General features: G+C 39.2%; 1 protein-coding gene across 5 annotated transcripts in view; it reads left to right on the top strand.

Moving 5' to 3' along the window:
- LOC104586852 (protein ENHANCED DISEASE RESISTANCE 2-like) overlaps positions 1-27810 on the top strand; it is a 76860-nt gene that overhangs the window by 35475 nt on the left and 13575 nt on the right. For 3 of the 5 annotated variants that reach the window (XM_088900448.1, XM_010244221.3, XM_088900450.1), the window contains 12 exons: positions 12043-12110; positions 12204-12320; positions 12478-12518; positions 12622-12722; positions 15578-15673; positions 15788-15852; positions 15944-16015; positions 16213-16368; positions 26631-26863; positions 26937-26976; positions 27096-27244; positions 27357-27458. In XM_088900448.1, coding sequence (XP_088756574.1) covers positions 12043-12110; positions 12204-12320; positions 12478-12518; positions 12622-12722; positions 15578-15673; positions 15788-15852; positions 15944-16015; positions 16213-16368; positions 26631-26863; positions 26937-26976; positions 27096-27244; positions 27357-27458 — 1240 coding nt within the window. Of the gene's footprint in view, positions 1-12042; positions 12111-12200; positions 12321-12477; positions 12519-12621; positions 12723-15577; positions 15674-15787; positions 15853-15943; positions 16016-16212; positions 16369-26630; positions 26864-26936; positions 26977-27095; positions 27245-27356; positions 27459-27810 lie in introns of all 5 variants that reach the window. The other 2 variants (XM_010244218.3, XM_010244217.3) reach the window with 1 other exon arrangement.

Genomic DNA, 27810 nt, shown 5'->3' with positions numbered 1-27810 from the left:
TATTGATTATGAGAAGCCCTTGATGCTGTATTGTGATAATCAGGCGGCTATTAATATAGCCCACAATCCGGTGCAACATGACAGAACTAAACACATTGAAGTTGATCGACATTTTGTGCGAGAGAGGGTCTCATCACAAGAAGTGTGTCTCTCGTATATCACATCCAACATGCAGCTCGCAGATATCCTCACCAAGGCAGTACCAAGGAAGAAGTTAGAGGCATACCTATCTATTGGAAAACGTGGGGTTGCTGGTGCAGATCTATATTTTGGTAGTTGTGTGAAAATAGAATTGTATATATTCCTAGGATTGTGGAAGGATTGATTTAGAAAGTTTTTCTTTCTATTTCTTTCTATTCTTGTACTTTCTATTTTCTTTTCTTTCTATTTTTCTACTTTCTATTTTCTTTTCTTTCTATTTTTTTCTTCTTTCTATTTATTGCAGCAACTTACTGTATAAATATGCCGATTGGCAATAGAATGAAATACATCAGTATTCTACCATTCCAAAACATGGTATCAGAGCTCTAGGTTTGTCAACCTTGAGATATTTTTCGGTCTTCATTGCCAGTTTTTCGCGTCTTTCTCTTCTGGCCTTCAGTGTTGATCTGTAACTAGAAGTGTTCCTTTATTCTCCTTTATTCTGGCCAGTTCTTCCCTCCTGTATTCTCCTTTCCTGCTGGCCTTATTTTTCCTGCATTAACAATGTCCGACATGACTACAACAAGTGCTCCCGTCCAAATCGATGAAGGAGCAACAAATTCTCATCCTCACACTGGTGATTTGCAGAATATTCAGACAACATATAGTCTGAATGGCCAGAACTACGTGAAGTGGTCACAACTAGTGCGTACCTATTTGAAGGGAAAAGGAAAATCTAGTCACCTTCTTGGAACAGGGCCAAAGTTGGGCGAGCCAAATTTTGATGCTTGGGACGAAGATGACTCCATGATTATGTCATGGTTGTGGATTTCAATAACACCCGAGATTAGTGATACTTGTATGTTCTTCCCTCTGCAAAAGCTATTTGGGATGTTGTCCGACAAACCTATTCCAAAGCCCATGACGCTGCTCGTGTCTATGAGGTCAAAGTGAAGATAGTGGCGGCCAAACAAGGGAGCAGAAGTGTTACAGAGTATGCAAATCTGCTACAAAATTTATGGCATGAGCTTGATCATTATCGGGTTCTTGAGACAAAGTGCCCTGATGATGCTGTGATCTTGAAGAATTTTATTGAAAAAGATAGGGTGTATGATTTTTTGGTCGGACTGAATGCTGAATTTGATCAGGTCCGAATACAAATTCTTGGCAAAGAAGAAGTGCCTCCATTGAATGAAGTCATAGCTCTTGTCAGAGCTGAGGAAAACCGCCGTGGAATCATGCTTGAGCCTAAAGATCCCGAAGGCTCAGCCATGGTGGCAAGGGGAGGAAGTTATAGTGGTTCAAAGGGTGAGAACAATCACAACTTGGCTCGTGACACAACTACCCGTGACTCTAACGATAACCTCTAGTGCACCTATTGCAAGAAGCTCAGACACACAAAAGATCGGTGCTGGAAACTTTATGGGAAACCTCCCACATCTAGCAAGGAATGGGGAAATCGAGGAGTTTCAAAAGGAGTTCAACAGGCCCATAATGTCTCCACAACCCCATAGCAAGAACACTCAAGTCAGGGACCATAATGATGAAGAAATTGAAAGGCTAAGGAGCTTCTTGAAATCCTTGAAACCAGGAAGTGGTTCTACCTCTCTTGCTCTCTTAGGTGAGTCTTTATCTCTAGGATTACATGCCTCGGCTAGTGTTTTTCCATGGATTCTTGAATCTGGAGCTACTGACCACATGACACCCTCTTCACTACATTTTCTCACCTATACACCCTGTCCTAGTAATAGAAAAATTTCTGTTGCTGATGGTTCATTCACCATAGTGGCAGGGATTGGGAATATTCAAATTACTCCATCCTTATTGCTTAAAAATGTGCTTCATGTTCCTAAGTTATCCACTAGCCTTATCTTTATACATAAACTCACCCAGGATGTGAATTGCAATGTTGTGTTCGTTCCTTCTTACTGTGTATTTCAGGACCAGGTTTCGGGGAAGAAGATTGGACTTGCTAAGGAAAGGGATGGACTCTACTCCCTTGAAGCAACCAGCAAACCATCTCACACTGTTATGCATGTCACACACGAGTCATTCTTATCTACCTCCAATAAAGATTTAATTTGGTGTCATCACTTCCGTTTCGGTCATCCTTCATTTCCTGCTTTATAAACAATGCTTCCTTCCTTGTTTAAAGGAATTGATGTTGAAACCTTTCATTGTGATGTTTGTGAACTTGCTAAGCACTAAAGGGTTTCTTTCCCAATCAGCAATAAAAGATCTTCAACTCCTTTTTATTTGATTCATTCGGATATATGGGGCCCTTCTCAAATTCCCAACATTACTGGTTCTAGATGGTTTGTTACCTTTATTGACGATTGCACTAGGGTCACATGGATCTTTCTTCTTAAGTCTAAATCTGATGTGGGTACCATTCTTCCCAACATTCATAACATGGTCCAAACTCAATTTGGTGTGAGAATTAAAAGGTTTAATCTGATAATGGGTACAGATTATTTTAATTAGAATTTGTCCCCATTTTTTCAAAAAGAAGGCATTGTGCATGAATCCTCCTGTATTAACACTCCTCAACAGAATGGGATAGCTGAGAGGAAAAATGGCTATCTTTTGCAAACCACCCGAGCCTTTCTCTTTCAAAACCGGGTGCCAAAACAATATTGGGGGGAAGCTGTCCTTACTGCTGCATACACCATAAATAGACTACCATCTAAAGTTCTTGACAACCGAAGCCCAATACAAGTTCTTTCTCAATTCTACCATGATATTCAAACCTCAAATAATCTCACACCAAGAATTTTTGGCTGCACTGCCTTTGTTCATGTCCATAATAAGGGAAAATTGGATCCATGAGCAATTAGGTGTGTCTTCTTGGGATATTCCCCAACTCAGAAAGGTTATAAATGTTATCATCCAGCCACCAGAAAATTCTACACTTCCATCGATGTCACATTTGAGGAGGGACAATCCTTTTTCACTCAACCTTATCTTTAGGGGGAGCCCTCATTAATGGAAGATAAGGCCTCGGATCTACTCTCCTTAGATGTATTACCCTCCTCACAGTCATCCAACTGTCAAGAATCACATCCCTCTGAATCACAATCCTCTGAGCCCCACATTCCCGAGTCTTAGCAAGAGTCAAACAACCCGACCATTGAACCAAATTCAGACACTGTTAATCCCACCAATGATGTGCATGATGATGTGAGATATATGCAGGTTTACTCTAGGAGAAGAAATCCAGATCCTCAACTTGTGCAAGTCCAAGATTCAACTTCTAATCCTGGAACTGAGGGATATGCAGAACCTGAACCTGCACCTTCACAGTTTGAGTATGACCTACCTATTGCACTGAGAAAAGGAACCAGAGAATGTACCAAATGCCCATTGTACCCTTTAGCCAAATATGTGTCGTTCCAAAGATTCTCTAAATCCCATAAAAGTTTTCTAGCCAGCCTTAACACCATTCCCATTCCCATTCCTAATTCTCTAGCCGAGGTACTTTCTAATAAGGAGTGGAAAAAAGCCATGAGAGTGGAAATGGAGGCACTAGAAAAGAACAACACATGGGAAGTTGTGGATCTACCAAGAAACAAGAAGACTGTAGGTTGTAAATGGGTGTTCACAATTAAGTACAAATCTGATGGGTCGTTACAAAGGTACAAAGCACGACTGGTAGCCAAGGGATATACACAGACTTATGGGGTAGATTATCAGGAAACTTTTGCCCTAGTAGCTAAAATGAATACAGTAAGGGTGTTGCTGTCTTTGGCTACTAACTATAATTGGGATTTGCAACAGTTTGATGTAAAGAATGCATTTCTCCATGGTGATCTAGAAGAGGAGATATACATGGACATTCCACCAGGTTTTGGAGAAGGCATTAAGGGGAACAAAGTTTGTAGGTTGAAGAAAGCACTATACGGCCTCAAACAATCTCCGAGAGCATGGTTTGGAAGGTTTACAAAGGTGATGCTTAGTACAGGTTACAAGAAAAGTCAAGGTGACCACACATTGTTTATCAAACACACAGCCTCAGGGGGAGTTACTGCACTATTAGTCTATGTGGACGATATAATCGTTACTGGGAATGATAAAAAGGAGAAGGAAGCATTGAAAAACTGCCTTTCCAGAGAATTTGAGATAAAAGACTTGGGGAGACTAAAGTATTTTCTCGGAATTGAAGTAGCACATTCTAAACAAGGCATCTTTATCTCTCAACAAAAGTATGTTGTTGATCTTTTTAGAGAAACAGGAAATATGGCATGTAAACTAGCTTTCACGCCTATAGATCCCAATCATAAACTTGGAGAAGCCAGCGAGAATGCAAGTGTAGACAAGGAGATGTTCCAAAGACTGGTTGGAAAACTCATTTATCTTGCACATACACGGCCAGATATTGCATACGCTGTAAGTGTATTAAGTCAGTTTATGCATAATCCTAAAGAAGTTCATCTGCAGGCTGCTCATCGAATTCTGCACTATTTGAAAGCCAATCCAGGAAGGGGAATTTTATTCAGAAGAAATGGGGGACTGGCTCTTGAAGCATATACAAATGCCGATTATGCAGGATCTCTAGTAGATAGACGGTCCACTTCCGGTTATTGTACCTTCTTGGGAGGAAACTTAGTCACTTGGAGGAGTAAGAAGCAAAATGTAGTGGCTCGGTAAAGTGCAGAGGCAGAATTCGGGGCTATGGCACAAGGAGTGTGTGAATTACTCTGGTTGAAGATAATTTTAGAAGACCTGAAGATTCCATGAGAAGAGCCTCTTGACACTATGGCCGGCCAGAATTAAGAGGAAGAAAAGGGAAGAGAAGAGGAGAAGAAGAGAAGAGAGAAGGGAAGAAAGAAGGGTTTTGCAATGTAACAATGTTGGCGGTGCCAGCCTTTATTTTAACATATATAAGGTGGCAGAAATAACAAGGGAAAAGACCCTTGTGCCCCTGAGTACAATAACAGACATAACAGAAAGAAAAAACGAAATAAAAAACACTTTAATTAGCCAAACAGGCCCTAACATCAGCAACTAAATTATTTTAACATTATTTTAACACTCCCCCTCAAGTTGGAGCATACATGTCAATCATGCCCAACTTGTCACACAAATCTTTGTGCCGCACATGATGGAGACCTTTGGTGAAGATATTTGCAAGTTGTTCTTCTGAGTTGACATATGGTGTACACTCTTCTCCACTTTCAAGTTTCTCTCTAATAAAATGCTTGTCCACTTCAATGTGCTTCGTCCTATCATGCAGAACTGGATTAGCAGTAATATTGATGGCAACGTTATTGTCACAGTAGAGTGACATAGGATTGCTTACTGCGAAACCCAGTTCACCTAACAGATTTCTTATCCACATGATTTCTGCAACCCTATGAGCCATCGCTTTATACTCTGCTTTAGCACTGGATCTAGCCACCACACTTTGTTTTTTGCTTCTCCATGTGACAAGGTTTCCTCCTACAAAGGCACAATACCCACTGGTAGACTTTCGGTCATTGACTGCTCCTGCCCAATCTGCATCAGTATATACTTCCACTTTTAAGTGACTGTGTTTCTGGAACAACAAACCAGCTCCAGGAAACTTCTTGAGATATCTCAAGATCCTCTCTGTAGCCTCAGAGTGAGTTGTCCTAGGGCTATGCATGAATTGACTAAGGACACCCACTGCATAGGTAATATCAGGCCTGGTCATAGACAGATACAAAAGTCTCCCCACGAGTCTCTGGAACATCTTTACATCTTTCAAAAACTCTCCCCGACTGTCTCCTAGATGGTGATTAGGTTCAATAGGTGAATCAAATGGTTTTACCCCCAACTTGCCTATATCTTCTAGTAGATCTAGTACATACTTCCGTTGGGAAATAAAGATGCCCTTGTGAGAGCGGGCAACTTCAATTCCAAGAAAGTATCGTAAGGGGCCTAGATCCTTCACCTCAAATTTAGTGGCTAAGAATTGTTTTAGTCTTCGGATTTCAGCCTCCCAATCTCCTGTAATCATTATGTCATCCACATACACAATAAGGGTTGCAATTTTACCTTCACCTCTTTTCACAAATAGAGTATGATCTGACTGGCATTGTTTGAACCCCATCTGTTGAACTGCTAAATGAAACTTACTGAACCAAGCCCGAGGTGATTGTTTCAACCCATATAGAGATTTTTTTAACCTACACACCTTTTGTTCACTGCCTTTGGCACAGAACCCTTGGGGTTGGGTCATGTACACTTCCTCTTCCAAGTCACCATTCAAGAAAGCATTTTTGATGTCCAATTGGTGAAGATCCCAGTCAAGATTTGTTGCCAAGGCAAGAAGAATCCTGATAGAGTTCATCTTGGCTACTGGAGCAAAAGTCTCTGCATAGTCCACTCCATATACCTGTGTGAAGCCTCTTGCTACCAGTCTAGCCTTGTACCTTTCAACAATTCCATTAGCCTTGTGTTTCACTGTGAACACCCACTTGCACTCCACTGGTTCCTTCCCTTCAGGAAGGTCTACCAACTCCCAAGTGCCATTTTTGTGTAAATCATCAATTTCTTCCTACATTGCATCTGTCCATTCAGGTTTTGACAAAGCTTCTGCCACAGTCTTAGGAACAGGGACGCTATCCACAGAAGAGAGAAAGGCACGGTACGACGGCGAAACATGCTCATAGGACACAAAATTAGAGATAGGATGATTAGTGGTACAAGACCTAACACCCTTCCTCTTAGCAATAGGAATATTAAGATCATTGGTGACAGGTGAATCAACATTTAAAGGAGCAGATATATCAATGGGAGCAAGTGTACCTGGCTGATGAGACGGATCTGCCTCGGGTGAATCCGATGATGTTGGTTGCATAGTGTCAGGCTCCACGGCTCTTGAACTCTGCTGGCTCTTATGGCGATGATGAAAAACTCAGAATGGAGGAGGATCGGGTAAAGGAGGTAGTTGAATTTGAGTCGTCGCTTGTTTCTCCTCAACCCTACTCTCCCCTTGAGGAGAAACCGAGAAAAAAGGTTGATTATCAAAAAATGAGACATCAATGGAAACATAGTACTTGCGAGCAATGGGATCATAGCAACGATACCCCTTTTGAGATAAAGGGTAACCAAGAAAAACACAAGGAATAGCTCGAGGATCAAGCTTACCACGAGTAGGGGACATGTTGTAGACAAAACAACGACATCCAAAAACACGCATCGGAATGGTGGACAGCGGGGCTGTAGGGAACAAGAGCTGATGTGGGGCCTTATACTCTAGTAGCCGAGAGGGCATGCGATTGATGATATATGTCGCACACAAGACTGCATCCATCCAGAACTGTTTTGGCACATTCATATGAATCAACAAGCCACGAGCAACTTCGAGAAGGTGACGATTCTTCCGTTCAGCCAAACCATTTTGTTGGGGTGTCCTGGCACAAGAGCTTCGCTGAAGTGACCCACTCGAAGCAAAAAACTTCGTGAGATCACTATGGAAATATTCCTTCGCATTGTCCGAGTGGAAGATATTGATTTCCGTTTGGAACTGAGTGAACACCATGCGTTGAAAATCTTTCACAATTTGTGGTACTTCATCTCGAGATCGCATAGGGTAAACCCAAGTGTATCTAGAATAATCATCAATCAAGGTAACGAAGTACTTATAGCCAGCCGCAGTAGGTAGAGTAACAGGGCCCCAAACATCAGAATAAACAATATGAAATGGAAATTCAGATCTTTTATTTCATAAAGGTAAAGAACTTCTACAATGCTTACTCAACTGACAAGTTTGACACTGTAACTGACTCACTGACAAGGACTCAAACAACTTTGGAAACATAACTTTTAACGACTCAAAAGAAAGATGACCTAAACGACTATGCCATAAATAGGCTTGACTCTCACTTGACGAACTCGTGGACTTTGTTGCCACTAGACCAACATTATTCTCCAACACGTAGAGACCATCCACCATGCTTCCTCTACCAATCGTCTTCCCCGAGGTCAAATCCTGAAACACACATGAAGACGGAAAAAAAGTGACTGAGCAGTTCAAGGAGTGAGTTAGACTACTAATAGACAACAAATTAATAGGTAACTTCGAAACGTGCAGTACATTAGGAAGAGTAAGGCCAAGTGGGAGAGGTATGGTGCCTCGGCCAGCTATGGTAGAAAAAGAACCATCAGCCAGTCTTACCTTATCTCTCCCAGAGAGAAGGTTATAGGTCTGAAACAAATTAGACTTACCGGTCATGTGATTTGAGGCTCCGGAGTCAATAATCCAAGGAGAATCAGTAGTCTGAGATGACACATGGAAGGCTGTGGCATTACCTGATGTAGACGCAAACGAGGTAGAAGGAGTAGGCCCAAAATCCATCTGGCGGAGAGTCCTACCATACAATTCCAAATGTTCACGGAAGGAGTTGATAATATCTTCCTTAGGGTCAGAACTGGGATGTCTCTCTTGAGTTACCGAAGGACTAATCTTTGTCGATGCCATATTAGCTGAGTTATACCTTTTTTGATTCTGCTGGCCTGGTTTCTTGCCTTGATCAGGTGCTGACTTCTTACCCAAATCCTGTGCCCATTTGGGTTTTCCATGGAGATCCCAACATGTATCTTTCGTGTGTCGTGTCTTCTGGCAGCGAGTGCACCAAAGCTTGCTCTTATCATCTGATTTTTTCTGAGTGTAACCCTTTTTAAAACCACCTCCGACATTTGCATCTGAGTTTCCCCGGACAGCTAGGGCAATTGACTCCCCTTCTACACCATTCATCACACTTCTTCTGCTTTCTTCTAACTGTACCAAGGCATACACCTCCTGAACTGATGGCAAGTCTTTACTACCCAAGATCTGCACCCTGATGGACTCATATGACGGATTCAGCCCTAGGAGGAAGGCAAACACTCGTTGCTGAGATACAAGTGACTTATAGGCCTTTGCATCTTCATCACACTTCCAATTCACATTCTGATAGTGATCAAGTTCTTTCCATATTAATGTCAAATCAGAATAGTACATCGAGAGACTCCTCTCCCCCTGCTTGCAAGTAGAGGATTCAGCTTGTAGTTGATATATCTTGGCATAGTGTCTCTGCTTTGAATAGGTGGATTTCGCTTGTTCCCATATCTCACAAGCAGTTTCAGCCCACATAAAAGTCTTCCTTACTTGTGGCAACATTGAAACCAAGAGCCAAGACATCACCATACTGTTCTCTTGGTTCCACCTATCATGCTCAACACTTCCATACTTCGGCTCCTTTACTCTCCCATTGATGTATCATATTTTCCCCCTAGCAGTGATGTAGAGTTTTATGCCCCTAGACCACTCAAGGTAATTCAGACCATCAAAGGGAATAACAGCCATGAGAAAGCTCATATCCATTCCCCCACTCACTCCGTTGTGGCTCCCTATAATCTCTGAAGTAGCAGAATTCTCAGTCGACATGGTCAAACAGTAAATCAGTCCCAAACACCGGACTTAGGACCCCTCCTTACTCCACAAAACAATGCTCCACTCAGTTCACACCCACACACTTGGGTTTAACAACCAGGTTGAGCACAAACAGTACCAAATTCCGGACAAAACAGAGGTAATATTCAGCAGATTTTAGACCTGCATAGTTTTAACAGTCCCAATCTACCAGAATTCCAGAATGTCTAACAACCACTAATCAGCAGGAGAGATCCTTCTTACTTATAGTTAAATCAAACCATTGAGAAGACAGGTCATCTTCGACCTACAGTTGTCTTAACACATGAACAGGATCACACGATCCAAAAAAAGAGGGGGTACACAGATTCAACAGCATTCAGCCGCCCAGACTCATAGGGTTTTCACTCGGCACATGACCAAGGAGGGTAAAGAAGAGAAAAACTGGGAGAACTGTACCAGTTGTAGCTGTTTTTTCAGTCCCAAATCAGATTTCTGTTCCGCCCAGGTTCTGCTAGTTTGTTCGATCTGTTCTCTCAGTAAGGTTGTTCGATCTGCTCTCTTTTAATCAGTATTCCTGCTCTGATACCATCTTGACAGTATGGCCGGCCAGAATTAAGAGGAAGAAAAGGGAAGAGAAGAGGAGAAGAAGAGAAGAGGAGAGGAGGGAAGAAAGAAGGGTTTTGCAATGTAACAGTGCTGGCGGTGCCAGCCTTTATTTTAATATATATAGGGCAGCAGAAATAACAAGGGAAAAGACCCTTGTGCCCCTGAGTACAATAACAGACATAACAGAAAGAAAAAACGAAATAAAAAACACTTTAATTAGCCAAACAGGCCCTAACATCAGCAACTAAATTATTTTAACAGAGCCTATGAAACTATATTGTGATAACAAGTCAGCCATCAATATCGCTCACAATCCTGTTCAACATGACAGGACGAAGCACATCGAAATTGACTGACACTTTATAAAAGAGAAACTGGACAGCAAGTTGATTTGCACTCCCTATGTGTATACAAAAGGACAACTGGCCGATGTACTTACTAAAGGGCTCAATAGTACAGACTTTCGAAGAATCATAGCCAAGCTGGGAATGGAGGATCTCTATTCACCAGCTTGAGGGGGAGTGTTGGAAAACGTGGGGTTACTGGTGCAGATCTATATTTGGTAGTTGTGTAAAAATAGAATTGTATATATTCCTAGGATTGTGGAAGGATTGATTTAGAAAGTTTTTCTTTCTATTTCTTTCTTTCTATTCTTGTACTTTCTATTTTCTTTTCTTTCTATTTTTCTACTTTCTATTTTCTTTTCTTTCTATTTTTTTCTTCTTTCTATTTATTGCAGCAGCTTACTGTATAAATATGCCGATTGGCAATAGAATGAAATACATCAGTATTCTACCATTCCAAAACACTAACCAAGTTGGGAATGATAAATATCTATTCCCAACTTGAGGGGGAGTGTAGAGAACACTGATGTGGGCCCCACAGCTGTGGTCCCCACTGTGTTCGTAGGACAGTATGTGTAATTATTTGTTTCAGTCATTGTAGTGTCAGCTGGTGGTCAGTTTGTTATTTCAGTTTTTTATTTGCTTTATTTGTCATGTAAGTACTAAGGGCAGATCTCTCCTTTTCCCTATGTACTGAACATAACCTATAAATACTAAGAGAGTGGCGGCGGCAGATCATTCTGAATCTGTCCCTTCTTTCAACCTTTGTTTCTCCAGTTCTTCTCCTCTCTTTTCTTCCTTTCTCTTCCTTTTCTTCTACTTTTCCTAATCTGAAATCTATTAGGGTTCAAGGCTGATTGTAGTCTTGATCGTCTACTAATACCTTGAATGAATGATACATAGCTCTTGTTAACATCTTTCTAATTTTCTATACCGAGCAGCTTTATGATGCGGTTGGGATAGCTGAATCCCAAATGAGATTCCTAGACCAAAATTTATCTTCAATTGTCTTTCCTTAGAGACTTTACTTGGAAACCTTCCAGAATTATTATCACCTTAATTTTCTTTTCCTTGTGGTTCTCGAGAGTTCGATGCTAAGCTAATCAATTTTGATTTTTGAGGGTAAAAATAAATCTCAGTAGTTTTCCCCATTCGTATGAACAGAACAATGGAGTTGGCTTGACATATGGCTTTGTTATTTGGCATATGATATGGTATAACCCTGCATTTTGCTTTCCATCAATTCCACATTGTTTTAGGTTTATTTTACTTTATCCCTTCTTTGTTTGTCATCCTGTTGGTGGGTGCTCTAGCTATGCTATTGATAAGAAAGAGTATTCTGGCTCACCGAAATGTTAGTCATGAATGCTAATTATTGTTTTGTAACTTTGTCCACATATGAATTCATGATATAATTGCAATTTCATGCTTTTCTTTAATGACATGCATTCAATCAAACTTTAACATCCTTTGGTATTTTCTTTTTCTCGGGAACAACGATTTCTTTATGATCATTTTGTTTATGTTATGCTTAGATTTGAAATTTCAATTCTTTGAACATTTTCTTAGGGGTAGTGCTCAGGAGGATGAAGAGGAGAATCATCGTACTTTATTGCGGAGAACAACTATAGGGAATGGTAATTTAAGATTTATCTAATTGCACAAGGTTCCATAGAAATGAACTTTTTTTGGTGACATTTGAACCAGAACATTTTCTGTTCAACTAGCAGGTCCTCCTGATTCAGTGCTTGATTGGACTAGAGAGTTTGATTCAGAATTGTCAAATCAAAATGCCAGTAATCAGGTTTTCTCCACAAAGCATTGGCGTCTTGTTCAGTGTCAGAATGGTATGCTAATGTTCATTTCAGAGTTTTCTTTATTGCTAATCCTCCATGTTAAGTTATGATGATCTACTAGTAACAGTGGTGCAGGATATTTAAATCTTGTCTATGAAAATATTTTAGTTGTGAGTCCTTAATGAATGTTTTTGGGGGAAATATGCAGGACTCCGCATTTTTGAGGAGTTGCTTGAAGTTGATTACCTTGTATGGTGCATATTTATTCTTATGTGTATATTGTGCTTTTGCTATATATTAATTTCTGTTGATTTTCAAGTCATGTTTGTCATGAATAGTGTGTCACATGCAGCCAAGGAGCTGCAGTAGAGCGATGAAGGCTGTAGGGGTGGTAGATGCTACATGTGAAGAAATATTTGAGCTTGTAATGAGCATGGACCTGACACGGTTTGAGTGAGTATTTTCTAAGCTTGAATATATTCATTCAGTTTTTTTGTGATTCTCATTCTCGTGGTACACATTCATTATTGAATAGTCCTCCTTTCTAGTCATTGACTATTATCAATTTCTATTTTCTAGTCCTCTCTTGTGGTACACCAAACCTTCTCCTATAGCTTATGCAGCTTTCCTTTGTCAATGGTGTTTGTGTATGTAGAAATTTCTATGGTATATATAGTATATTTGAATTCTGCTTATGGTCTAAGATGATTTTAAAACTTAAAGTAGGTCCAAATGAATTTCCATTAAAAGGGAGTTCTTTCTTAGAAATTTGAAGCTCAGGAATGGTGGAGTAAAAGCTCTAGCTTGTAAATAATTACCATGCATCAACAGATACACAATAAGTGTCAAATAATGATTAAATAGTTGAAATTACCCTTTTTCCTTTATTTGATTGTATTTATTTATTTACTGGATCTTTATCAGTGAAATATATTGGTAAGGGTAAAAATAATTACAAAGGGGCTGCAAACAAAAATAGAAAAGCAAGCAGTTTAATTCTAATTGGTCTCTTCTTTCTAGGGGGCGATGTATTTATTGAAGATACTTTTAGGAGAGTGGAACAAGAGGATGCAGTTAGCAGCAGGTTGGTGGTTGTGCTCATGGTTTGGAGTATCAACTAGATTTTACAAAATCAATCTGAAATCTCCCTATTGATCTAGGGGTGATATGAGTGATATTTTGAATTTCGTTTATGAATTGAAAGTTTAAGATCCAAAATTTTAGAATATCACCAATTCTTATATTTGATTAAAATAGTAAAAAATTTTGGAGATCTTTTTTTCCCCTAAAAGAAGAAGATTGACTTATTATTTTAAATGTGATTTATTTACTAAGTCACTTTAATTCAAATATTGATAAAAAAAGTCACTTTAATTCAAAAAGAAAACAAAAAAGACAAGCAACTAGAAAAGATGATTGTAATCTAATAAAAACATAGTAATGAAAAAGATGAATCAAAATAGAAAGTGAATACCATATTTTAAAAAGAGAAGATGGCCAGACTAGATGGAGACTGGAAGGGATACCTATTTGAGTCTCTTGATATTCTCTTGTTTGACATATATAGTTGTTTACTATGGTTTTTTGAGTCTTAAGTTTGTAATTATACTTCTAACAATCCATGAAGCTTCAATAGCAAATTCCATGTTTTTAGTAATTTCCCCTAATTTCTTTATATTTTTGGAATACCCCAACAAATTTGGCAAAATATTCTTCAAAATCTCCAATTTTTGCACAATGAGACATCCATAGATATTGAAATTTCAAGCCGTGGTTTTCTTGAATAATGATGTTTATTGGGAGGTCCATAATCTTCTCAAATGGGATCCTCTAAGAAGGAAAAATTGCAAATGGTTTGGCAACCTCCTCTTGAAGGATTTGTAAAGCTACACTTTGATGGAAGCAGTCAAGGTAACTTGGGCCCCTTTGGAATTGGAGGAGTTTGAGTAACATAGAAGGACATGCCGTTGCTTTGTTCTCAGGCCCAGTTGGAATGGTTGACTCGTCTAGAGCTAAATTACTCGCTTTACTACAAGGAGTTAAAATTGCAATTGAGTTGAACATGCTAAATGTGGTGATTGAAGGGGATTCAAAACTGGTGGTGGGGTAGTTGAAGGAACTAGAATTCATAATTTGGTGCTTTAGGGATGGGACAAAAAAAGTATAAATGGCTCACGAGAAGTATGAACTTGAGGGTTGAATGGGGGAGGATCGGCTAATGGGATGGTAGATGTTAGATAGTGTATGCCTTTAGCTCCAATCAGATTGATGTACAGATACATTTATTGTAAATGAATAAGAATACATTATTGTTTCATGTTGATATTGGTATATTGGAGGGGGTGTGATCCTATCAGCGTTCATCATCATCATCCAAGCCTTTATCCCAACTGTGGTGTGAGATCCTACTAGGGTTACTAACTCTTTTCATTGAGGTTTAGCAAAGAGGTATTTTATCTATTGGCCTTCAAATATCAAATTGGAATCTTCAACCATTCATTATTATCATCAGTCAGGATTAGTAAGACTTACTAGAATTACAAACAGGCCCAATGGCATGGTGTGTATGCTGTACACACCCACATACAGGTCTAGAGTTTCGTTCAAGTTGCTAAGATATCAGCACCCCATTCAATGGAAGCTATGCATGTGTTGACTATGTGAGTCACTTAGACTTATATTCAGTTGGGATGTTTCAACTCTATAAGGAACTGGATCGTTGAATCTCTTGTGATGAGTTACACTGAACACTTAATTATCTATTGTCATATAGTGTTGCCTGAGGACCTTCAGTTAACTGTGAGTATAACTGTGTGTTAAATGCCTTGTAAAGGGAAAACGAAGTTTTTTATTTATTAAGACAAGTATACATATACAAAGAATTAGCTTTAAATGAGCACATAGAAATCACATTCCAACACAATCATGTTACTGGAATCCCCACCCACCATGATATGGTTATTTTGAGCCACTAGGTATCCTTAGGCCTTGAAATTTATGAAAAACACTATTGTTTCAGCCTTTTAATGTTGCATTTGCTGTTTTTTATGTCATTGGAATTGCATGGTTATTTCTAAACTAAGACCTTGAAATGCATGGAAATCTCTGGATTGCTAAGGAGCATTTTTCAAATTCAGCATAATTACCAATTGAGGTTTTCAAACAGTTCACCACCAATTGAGAGAATGGAGTAAAAATAAAAATGAGGGATGCTCATTTTTATTGTTGAATTGAAAAAGGAAAGTTGAATAAAAATGCTTGCACTATCCTATCATGGTAGCAAATATCTCTTTTCTTGCGTCTTGTAGGTGGGATTGTAGTTTCCAGTATGGTAGCTTAGTTGAGGAGGTAGATGGACACACAGCGGTACTTTATCACAGACTACAGCTGGACTGGTTTCCCATGTAATATTCCCTCCTAGTCCGATTATTTATCCAACTATTGAGAATAGTTGCTTAGCTCTATTCTTAGCAATTATAAATAATATATTACTATTCCACCGGAATTTGCTTGTGCAGGTTTGTCTGGCCTCGTGACCTTTGCTATGTGCGGTATTGGCGCCGTAATGATGATGGAAGTTATGGTGCATATTTTTCTATATTAGCTTTAGTTGTTACTTTCCTTTTTCTGTTTAACTTTTGAACTCTCCATGATTTTTTCTTGTTATTGTGCAGTTGTTCTATTTCGTTCACGGGAACATGAGAACTGTGGTCCACAGCCAGGATTTGTCCGGGCCCATGTTGAGAGTATAGTTTTTATTTCCTTTCTCATTTAGCTCAGGATTCATTACCCTAAGAATTGAATAGTGGTATTTTAAAAATCATACTTGATTCGGTATGCTTTGGAGTTGAGTTGGCTCCAAGGCTCATTTAGCTCTAAAGCTATGATTGATCCCTATATTTAGTTATTTCAAGCAAATACATTCTCCTTTTTGTGCTTGCAGGTGGAGGATTTACTATTTCCCCTCTAAAATCTCGAAATGGGAGACCTCGAACAAAGGTGCAGCACCTTATGCAAATTGATCTGAAAGGGTGGGGAGTAGGTTATTTTCCATCTTTTCAGCAGCATTGTTTACTCCAGATGCTGAATAGTGTAGCTGGTATGTTCTTACATTTAATACATTTAATTTGTTCTTTTCTGTTTGGAGAGTCAGTGGAGATATGCATGCAGACATGTATTAATATCTTTGGTAAAATGTTCTATCTTCTTTATGTAATCATTATGCTCTGTTATAACTTTCACATTAATATTTTTCTTAAGGCAAGCTGCTATGTATGTTGGTAGTAATGAGAAAAACTAGCCGATTAAAACACAGGTGTAATGATAAAAACTAGAGGCGTATATCTATAACTGTAAACCAAACAGCACTACCCCTCACACCTGATCTAGCTAAGCCATTTTGCAACTGAGCTTGATGCTCTAGGAGTCCAAGAAATTTGGACATACACTAGACAAATGCCCTCACCAAGAAAGTGGGCAGGGCAAGTCTCCATGATCCAACTCCTTCCGGTGAAATTTACAAATACCTTTAATGCATTGCAAAGATTATGTAGACTCAATGCAATCGTTGTACCTGCGAGAAGAGCCATGACTTTTGTGTTGGTGGAGGTTGGGTGATTTCTTGGGACATTTTGCATAGATGTGGTTGGGGCTATTACCCTTGTTTTATATCCTCGTATTCCATTCTCTCTATTTGGTCTTTATTATTCTTTAAGGCTTTTATGTTCTTTGTTTACATACTTGTGTACCCTCTTTGATCCTTAATATGTATTGACGAAAAATTGGAACATGTCTAAGTTTTGTCTCAAATAACATTGGATATACTAAAGCTTAATAACCAAAATGATGCTGGAATGCACAATTTAAGAATAAAACCCTGGTTTACTCTAGCCAAACAAGGGGTGAGTAGAAATCAGTTGTATTGGGCTCAATTATAATTGGGAACCTTTGGTAATGTTGGGAGATGTAGCATCTTGTGCCTATCTAAGTGATGCTTGTAATGCCTATTTTGACTGGTTAATAAAATTTATTTCTACATATAAAAAAAGGTCATGATCTGAATGTCTAAATGTGGTTCTAAATATTTGAACTTCTGTATACAAGCCACAAACTGGATTAGATGTGGCAAATAGATAACTTCATATATATTAAAGATGAAGATGGAAATTCACTGGTGATGATTGGGTTGTTGAATTGTGAAGCAAAGATATCTTGGATGTTCACAGGTCTGGCATTGAAAAATGTTCACAGGTCTGGCTATTGCTTCTTAAATTTGTTGGTTTCTTTGTACAGATTTTCTGAGCCTTGGAAGGAACCCTAGAGAATTCCTCCCGAAAATCAGAAAAAAATATGAGACTAAAATTTTCTGGTGGTTGCAGTCTATGTTCATTCTACTTGGCACTGAAGTATTATTTTAGTTTCTTGTAAATTTTGGAAATTGATTAGCAGCATCTATTTCTTTGAAGGAGGGAACAACCGAACAAGTGCCTATCTCTCTGTATTTTGGTTCAAGCATCTCTAGGTCACACTGTTGTTTGTCTATTATCAAAATCTCCTTTGCTACTTGTTGTTTGATAGTGGTAAATCCATTATTTTGTTTTTTTCTGGTGCAATGAAGCTTTCTATTAGTGATTCCAAGCAAAATATGGATTTTGGGTTTGTCTTGACTCAAGAGTCTTGAGTTGTGTTGGGGAGAGTTTGAATACGCAAATAATCATTATAAGGTTAAATGAAAATGATTTTCTGGAATGGATACAATATCTTTGCATGGATATTGGGGGCATGGTAAGTTGGGTTTATTATCGGATTAGATAAGGAACCTAACTCAAAAAAATTAAAGCATGCTTGGTGGTAGCAAGAGAAACTCATGATAGTGTTATGTTTGATAAGTTCCATGCAACCACATTTCAATAGAAATTATTTATGGTTTAAAAGTGCCAAGGAAATCTATGATAGTGCCTCTGAAACTTACTCCCAAGCACTAGACTATGTTCCAACCAATTTCGTACTGAGGTGAGTGATTTTAAACAGGGGGAGAGTCATCATTGCATAGTTGTCAAGGCGACACCTAGGCGACAAGGTGCCCTTGGAGTCTTTCCTCACCTAATCACCAAGCAGTTTTCTATAGCGTGTTATAACAAACTTTTATATTCTTAATTTTTTGAGGTTATAATTATAAAATAGACATTTTTAAACTAAAATATTCATTTTGTGTGTTTATATACTAATTTCTTTTTGTTATTTTCTTATTTGTTAGGGTTTAATCAACACAAACATTGCTAAATGCTGTATTGAACCCTCAAAGACTTCAAAACCTGAACCAATAAGTAAGAAAGAACATAAAATGTTGTCCAATCAACACATTTTCTTCTTTTTCTTTACTAATTCTGTGTTTTTATATACCAATTTGTTCTTCTTCTTATTCTTCCACCTTTTCTTTTCCTATAACAGAAATAGGGGTTCAGCCCCTATGTTTTTCAAATTTTCTTTTCTTTCTTCTTTTTCTTCTTATGAATATGTTGATCTTCTATACTTTAACATGAAGTTTATACTTTTCTTATGAAAATTATGGATATTTATTAAGGAAATATGATTATGGAACCTAGGTGTTTCTACTGTAGCTACAGTAGTCCGAACCAGTAAGGAGAAGAAGAAAGAGAAGGAGAAGAAGAAGAAGAAGAAGAAGAGAAGAAGAAGAAGATGAAAGAACTGTCGAACCTGATAGCTAAACCCTATCAGTCGACCTCTTAATAGTGATTAGGCTTCTAATTAAATGTACAAGGACTAAACTGCCCCTACTCAAGTATGGGACAGAGAACCTCTAATAACACTGCCACATAAGCTCATAACTTAACCAAGGTGAGTTGACTAATCTACCTTTATTCAGCTAACTCTAACACTCCCCCTCAAGCTGGAGAATATATGTTATATAATCCCAGCTTGTTACATATACAGTTCACTCTCCCTGAGCTTAAGGCTTTTGTAAACAAATCTGCCCACTGATCACCTGAGCTTACATGTTCTGTGCTTATCTCTCCAGTAAGAACCTTCTCCCTCACAAAGTGGCAATCAATCTCTATGTGCTTTGTTCTCTCATGAAAAACAGGGTTGGATGAGATATGGAGCGTAGCTTGATTGTCATAGTACAACTTCATAGGTTTATCCATGTGGAACCCGATTTCTTGTAGGAGATTCCTCAACCACACTAATTCACATGTAGTGTGTGCCATGGCTCTGTACTCGGCTTCAGCACTGCTTCTAGCCACAACCATCTGCTTTTTACTCTTCCACGTCACAAGATTTCCTCCAAGAAATGTGCAGTAACCTTTAGTAGATCTTCTATCAGACACAAAGCCCGCCCAATCTGCATCCGTGTATCCAACTACTTCAAGTTTTCCTCCTGGTTTATACAATAGCCCACGGCCCAGAGCTCCCTTCAAATAGCTTACAATTCTAAGAACTGCATCCCAGTGAGATATACGAGGGTTCTGCATAAATTGGCTCACCACACTGACTGCAAAGGAGATGTCTAGTCTCGTGTAGTCAAATAGTTCAGCTTCCCCACTAGTCGTTTATACCTTCCAGGATCATCAAATATTTCCTCTGTATCACTGCTCAACTTAACATTTGGTTCCATAGGAGTCTTAGCCGGTTTTGCACCTAACAGTCCTGTTTCGTCCAATAGATCGAGAACATATTTTCTTTGGCACAGGTTTACACCTTGTCTTGATCTAGCAACTTCTATACCCAAGAAATACTTCAATGTCCCAAGGTCTTTTGTTTGAAAATGATTTTGCAAAAAGACCTTGAGTTTGTCGATCCCCAATTTGTCACTGCCAGTTATGATAATATCATCCACATAGACCACTAATAAAATCTTTCCAGCTTCTGAGTCATAGCTGAACACTGAGTGATCAACCTGGCATTGTTTCATTCCAAAATTCTTCACCACTTCACTAAACTTCCCGAACCAAGCACGAGGCGATTGTTTCAACCCATAAATTGCCTTTTTCAGTCTGCACACCTTACCAGCCTCCCCCTGAGCAACAAACCCAGGTGATTGCTCCATATATACCTCCTCTATAAGGTCACCATGAAGGAAGGCATTTTTTATGTCAAGTTGAAATAAGGGCCAATCATACATAACTGCCAGGGAAATTAATACACGGACAGAGCTAATCTTAGCCACTAGAGAGAAGGTCTCCATACAGTCCACTTAACAACACACTACTGCTACTCTTGCCCACTCAGGTATAGCTTGCCTGTCATCTAAAACCTCTCCTTGGATTATTGACTCTGGAGCCTCTAATCACATGACCGGGACTCCAGGTGTGTTCTCTTCTCTCTCTGAAACTTCCACATCTCAAATTGTTACCCTTGTCAATGGTTCCTCCTCTCCCATCTGTGGTGTTGGCAATGTTGACATGGCTTCTCTTTCTTTATCATCTGTTCTATATGTCCCTAAGTTTCCATTCAATCTTATGTCTGTTAGTAAATTAATCAAGACTCTTAACTGCTCTGATACCATGTTTCTACTGTAGCTACAGTAGTCCGAACCAGTAAGGAGACGAAGAAAGAGAAGGAGAAGAAGAAGAAGAAGAGAAGAAGAAGAAGAAGATGAAAGAACTGTCGAACCTGATAGCTAAACCCTATCAGTCGACCTCTTAATAGTGATTAGGCTTCTAATTAAATGTACAAGGACTAAACTGCCCCTACTTAAGTATGGGACAGAGAACCTCTAATAAGACTGCCACATAAGCTCATAACTTAACCAAGGTGAGTTGACTAATCTACCCTTATTCGGCTAACTCTAACACTAGGGAACTACCCTAGGATACATGTTTTTACTTAAAAAAAATCCATCGCCTAGGTGGCTAGGCGACTAGGCGCCCCCCTGTCACCTACCCTCACCTTGGCGCCTTGAAAACTATGCATCATTGCTTTACTTTTCTCAAGTCACTTTGGTAACATTTTTTTTGTTTTTTTTTTTTTTTTTGGGAAAGGTTAACTAAGTTTTATTAAAAGTTAACTGAGAAAAGTTAACAGCGTACAAGAGCCTTAGAGGGCAGGAACATAACTACAGAGGCAAAGAAGTATCAGAAAACAAAGATACTCTATGGGCTCCTGATTTGGCTTAAGCTGTCAGCTACAGTGTTAAGTTCCCTGGGAATCCGGACTAGCTTCACATTCACAGAGACCAAAGTATCTCTAGCTTCAGCCGGCAGGTGGGCAAGTCTCCAAGGACCTCCACTCTTCTGTTTTAGTCAGTTTATCGTATTTGCAGAGTCATCTTCAATGGAGAGGGTTGAGAGGCCTAACATTTTGGCAAAGCGGAGACCTGTGAGAGCCACTGAGATTTCTGCCTTGGTAGCATCAGCTCTCCCAATCAACCCACTGAAAGCCCAAAGGATGTTCTCCCCTGTCCCACAGATTACACCTCCAATTCCTACTTGGCCAGTAGATCCTTGGGCACTTCCATCAAAGCTTAGAGTTATCAGATTCTCCTTACTGGAGCAGAAAGTTTGAGTAAAAGCGCACCCAGGAGAGGTGTAAAGAACTTCTGCTAAATTTCTCTGGATGTCATTTAAGGAAATACCATTGAATTCATCACTAGTAGTAGCCCAAAGGTTGCATAGGAAAGTAAGGTGAGAGATCAGGTCTTTGAAATTCCTGGCTTTGTTTTCAAAGGTTCTGAAGTTCCTTTCTTCCCAAACACCCCACATTACTGCATGAACCACCATGATCCAATAAATCTTACCCCTGCTTCCTAGTCCTTTGCTATGCCACTGTTGCAGTAGATCAAGAATTTGTTCAGGAAAGACCCAGTTGTACCCCCACTAAGTTGAGGAAGAAACACCAGATCTTCCTTGTTAATGAATAATGCAGGAATAGGTGCTCCACTGTCTCACCATTGTTGAGGCAGAGAGGGCAAATGTGGGGAGAGATGCATCTGTCTCTAAGCTGCTTCTGCAACACATCACAGGTGTTTAGTTTCTTTAAGCAGGCCTCCCAAACGAAAAAGGAGACTCCAGAGGTATATGAGAAGACCAAACTTTCTTGACTGGGAAGGTGGTGTCCTGACCATCCAAAACTAGAGCCTTGAAAAAGGAGTTAGTAGTGAACATGCCATTTGGGTTAGGTTTCCAAATCTGAAGGTCAGGAGTAGTGGGGGAGATATAGGCCTCTCTTAGAGTGTTTACAAGGTCTGTTATTTCTGCAAGTTCTACCTCTCTCAGGGACCTTCTAAGGTTTAAATTCCAATTAGTGCCCGAAGGGGAGGAGCTGAGACAAGTGGAAACAGTGGCTTCTTGGGATTGGGAGAGGTTAAGGATTCTGGGGAAAGAGAGTGTAAGTGAAAGGTCAGTCCAAAACTGGTGGAAGAGATACCTTTCCAAGGAGTGGTTGCTTTTACCCGAGTCAAGTGGACCTTGCTGTCCCAACCATTGGCATCCCTCCCATACTTGCTGTTAACAATTGCAATCCAAGTGGCTTCAGGCTCAAGGGGGTATCTCCACAACCATTTCCCAAGGAGGGCAGTGTTCCTTTCCTTGATGTGGCCTATCCCTAATCCACTGGCCTTCTTTGTTCTAGTGACCTGCTTCCAACAAACTAAGTGGCTTTGGCTCCTCTTGTCACCACCTCTGTCCCATAAGAAATCCCGCTGAAATTTTTCTAACTTGTTTTTTTATTTTACAAGGGACTTGGAAGACTGAGAGGAAGTATGTTGGTAGGTTAGAAAGCAGTGACGAAGGGGGAAACATTGACTGAGCGTGGGTTTGAACCTGCAACTGCCTCTCTTGAGGGTCGTCGGAGAGAGCAGTTGGGAAGTCTTTTCACTTTACAAGCCAATAAATCCTTGTACCCGTCTAGAAGGAGCTCATCCACATTTATTCCCACAATGCTGCTCTTGATGAAGTGTCAAAACGTCTTAAGATCTGCTTAAGGTTGGAGATGTTATCCCAGTCAGCTTCCAAAAATAAAATTATGTCATCTGCATACATTAGGTGAGAGACTTGAACCCCTTCCCTTTCTACTTTGAGGCCTTTTAGCAAGCTTAAAACTCTCGCCTTCTCAATTAGGTGGCTGAAGATGTCAACTACCAAAGTGAAGAGTAGAGGGGAGAGAGGGCAGCCTTGCCTTAAGCCCCTGGAAGCACTGAAATAACCAGCTGGTTCTCCATTTAGCAGAACCAAAAACCAGGCAGAACTGATACTGCCTTTATCCATCTGACCCACTTGTTGCCAAAGCCTCTCAAGTCCACTTTATCAATTGCCTTCTCCAAGTCCAGTTTTATCACTAGTCCAGATTTTCCTCTTTGTCTTCAGTCTTCAACACATTCATTGGCCACAAGGACGCTGTCTATAATCTCTCCCTTTCACGAATGCATATTGATTGTTTGAAATTAGCTTCCTTTTACCTCCTTCAGCCTTGTTGCTAAGACTTTGACTAAGATTTTATATAAACTCCCCACCAAACTGATTGTTCTGAAATCCTTTACTTCCAGAGCGCCCTCTTTCTTAGGAACTAGGGTGATAAAGGTGGAGTTATTGCCTTTGTTCACAATTGCTGATTGGTGGAAATCTGAGAAAATCTGTAATATGTCAGATTTGATTGTATTCCAGCAAGTCTGATAGAAAAAGATGGGGAAGCATCTGGCCCAGGGGCTTTATCACCATCTAGGCTGAATACAGCTTGCTTCATTTCTTCCTCATCAAAGAGTCTCTCCAACCGATATTTCTTTTCCTCTGTCAACTTAGGGTCATCACAGTGTGCCAATTTGCTGAGATCATCCTTCATGTACAAGTCCTTGAAGTAATTCACTATAACATCAGATATTTCATTTGGATCATCCATGTCTGATTGCCCCACTCTCAATTTTGAGATGAAAATTTTCCTCCTTGAAGCGTAGCTATGGAAAAATTTAGAGTTATCTTCTTCTTTCAACCAAATCACCCTAGATTGCTGACTCCAGTAGATTTCTTCCCTCCTGACGAACTGTTCCCACTTTTCTTTTTAGATCTTCCCTTCTTTCTCTGCCTTCTCCATCCAAACTACCACACTGCTCCTTTTGGTCAGTCATCTAACTCCTGGATCACCTTGTTCTTTTCCTCTGTGAAAAGTTTAAATTCCTCTTTACCCCAATTTTTTAGCTTGCTCTTTAGATATTTCCGCTTTTGGAGGAATTGGAATCCTGCCTAACCAACCACTCTGTAGTCCTCCCACCAGACGGCCACCTTTTGTTGAAACTCCCTGTGAGTGGTTAAGATTTTCTCTAGTTTGAAAGGAGCCTTTACTTTCCTCATCACTTCATTTTGGAGAATCACTGGCTAGTGATCAGAAATACACCTGGAACTTATTAACTGCAGGAGATTAGGATAATGTTCTTCCCAGTATGTAGTCATAAGAAATCCGTCAAGTCTGCTGCTAATCACATGTTCTCGCATATTTGACCAAGTAAAGGAACCATTATTCAGGGGGAGGTCCCTAAGGTTATGCCTTGTGACAAAAGCAGAGAAATCCTTCATGCTTCTGGTTATCCTCCTACAGTTTGAGTTCTCATTACAGAATCTTGTGACATTAAATTCACCCCCAATGCACCAAGGAAAATCTTTGAATTAATGTAGAGAGTCCAGCTCTTCCCAAAGTCTTGCTCTTTCAAAAGGAGAGTTTGGACTGTAAACACCTGTCAAGATCCATTTGAATCCATCTGTGACATTGGTGAAGAGAACTGAGACGGAGAAGTTTCTTTTATCTACCTCTAGACCGGACACAACCTCTTCTTTCCAAATGACGATAATCCCTCTGCCGCTCCTATAGCTGGAAGAGCTATCCAGTTCCTCCCTCAGATACCCCAAATGGCTTTGATTAATTTTCTATCCATAGTTTCTTTTTTTGATTCCTGTAGGATCAAAATATCAGGATTTTCCCTTTGAGGGGTTTCCTTGACAAGGCGTCTCTTCAATTTCCCTCCTAGACCCCTAACGTTCCAACTCAATATCTTCATTATGGATTTGTCAATTTTGGGGTCCTGATGTAAGGGTTTTCTAGGGTTGATGGTAGTGGTGCAATGGGACTGAGTTTAATAGGGCTTTGTTCTCTCTCGGGTGATTGCTTATCAGTTATCACCTTTCTATGTACTCTTTTATTATAATAAAATTTTATCTTTACCTACAAAAAAATACTGTTTGTATTCTCCTCCATGACAAAACAGAAAGATAAAGTTTGTCATCCACTTCAAATGATGTCATGCTGTGGAAGATAGACCTTGAACACAAGGGTGTCCATATTGAACTTACCTGCTACCAACCCAATCACTATTAACAGCTATTCATTGTACAGGTTGAGGTGGACTGCATTAATCAAATTTTATAGTTGTGTGGGATCCACCGATTATTTATTTTATAAAATGTTCTTAATATATATATGCAATTTCATAAAACAAGGTCATGTGGGACCACCAATGTTTCAGATTTAAATAGAATTAAAAGTTTTGCTTGTTAAATTGAACAAAAATAAAATTTTCATTTCTTCTAGACTTCTAGTGTTTTTTTCTCTCCTATTTCTTGTTAAAATCAAATTCTGTTTCTGTCAAGAGTGGTTGGTCATTGCAGAATGTGGCAGTAAACCTAGAATTTTCCCATTTACCTTAACAACTATGGTTATCAGTGGTATCTGAAGTATGGTTAGTATGGTTGCTAGTGGTAAATACAAGAGTAACAAAAAATATTAGGAGCTTTTCTAATTTAAAGCATATGCTCTAGTTCTGACATAGTTCTTAAGGCACACGGGCAATTCTAGGTGATAGTGGAGCACCTACTAACCGAGTCAACTAGGTTAGTAGGTTAGTTCCTTAGTTTTATATACCAATTAGCATGCATAGAAATTGAAAAATAGCAACTCTCTCTTCTAATCTTAAAACTTTGAAAATGATCATATCTAAAAGATAATAGTTTTTTAAATCTATTAATTTCAATATTTTCAAAAATAACACTATTGTATAATAAATATTGAATATAGAAAATTCATGTCAAATTAGCAACTAAAAAATGCTTTAATTTTGTACTAATAAAACTTCAAGATAGGGTAACAAAAAGAGAAAAGAACAAGGGGTGGAGCCTCTATTCTATTTTATGTAAAAGAGAGTAGTTGTAGAAACAAAAAGAAGAAAATCTCTTATTATACTCTTTTCTTCATAGCTTTCTTGTGCTGATTAAATTAACTTTTATGTTGAAAAGTTGATTCCATTTATTTTACCTCCAAGCTATTTGTAACTTCTTTTTTTTTTTTTTTTCAAGTGATGTTAAATATATCTTTGTGTTGATATTTTCTGGTATACCTGTACTGTTGCTTCCACCATGGCAGGGCTACGTGAATGGTTTGCTCAAACAGATGAAAGACATCCAATTCCGAGGATCCCGGTCATGGTAAATATGACCTCAGATTCTGTTTCCTCAAAGAAGGTTCAGAAAAGCCAGGTGTCTTCTGTTCCACCTGTCCCATCATTGGATCATATAAATGCTGCTAGCAGGAACTCTGTGATGATGGATGAAGACTCGGATGAAGATGAAGAATATCAAATAGCCGGGGAACAAGAGGTTTGTATTGTGCCTATGCTCTCAGAAACTCTGGTGTTTTCTGTCTAAATATGAATTTGTCCACACTTTTCAGGTTGAATCAGATGGGCGAGCGAGTGAAGTTAAACGGATAGGTTGGTGATGATACATCGGGTTCATCCTATTTTCATTTGTAATTTGATGCTTCACCTTTCAAATGATCAATTATAGTGAACTTCTAGTGTGATATTTCTTTGAAACATTGAAATCACAGATGAAGAACCAGCAGAGCAAATTGATTTGTCCTTATTTTCTGGTAATCTACGATGGGATGACCGTGATAGTAGTCGTGATTGTTGGAAAATACCTGGTGCCAACCTTTTTAGTGTCCGCAGCAAGACATTTTGTTTCAACAAAACAAAGGTTATCCTTATGCTTTCTTTGTTACACTTGCATTTGTGCATCTGAGTTCTATTCCTTATTTTATGACTGTCAAGCTTGGGTTGGCTTCCCTATTTTCAATATGCATTTGCAGATTCCTGCAGGGAAGTATCTGATGGAACTTGTTGCAGTTGATTGGTTCAAGGACACAAAAAGGATGGATCATGTTGCAAGGCGTAAGGGCTGTGCAGTGCAGGTATATTGAATAACTTCTTTCCTATTGTTTAAATAGCATCTTTGCAGTAATTTTAGACGTTTTTGTTAAGGGTGCAACCTGAGCCCTGATTGACCCAGCCCACAATTTTACATGGGTTGGGCTTGAATTTTTGGTTGTTAAGTTTGCATGGGCCCAAAAGTTTGGGTTATTATATTTTTCAGGCTGGGCTCAGGCCTAACCCTTAGGTAGCCTGAATCTGGCCTGACCTTATCCCAACCCGAGTCCGGCTCGATTATGTACGTGCATATATGCATATATAGGTGAATATTTGCATGCATACATGCATACATACATGTTTTTTTGGGTAAATCAAACGTATATGCATGCATGC

Source organism: Nelumbo nucifera, chromosome 3 (genome assembly GCF_055504915.1).
Source record: "Nelumbo nucifera cultivar China Antique chromosome 3, China Antique-T2T, whole genome shotgun sequence".
Taxonomy (NCBI): Eukaryota; Viridiplantae; Streptophyta; class Magnoliopsida; order Proteales; family Nelumbonaceae; genus Nelumbo; species Nelumbo nucifera.
This window is presented reverse-complemented; position numbering and strand designations above follow the sequence as displayed.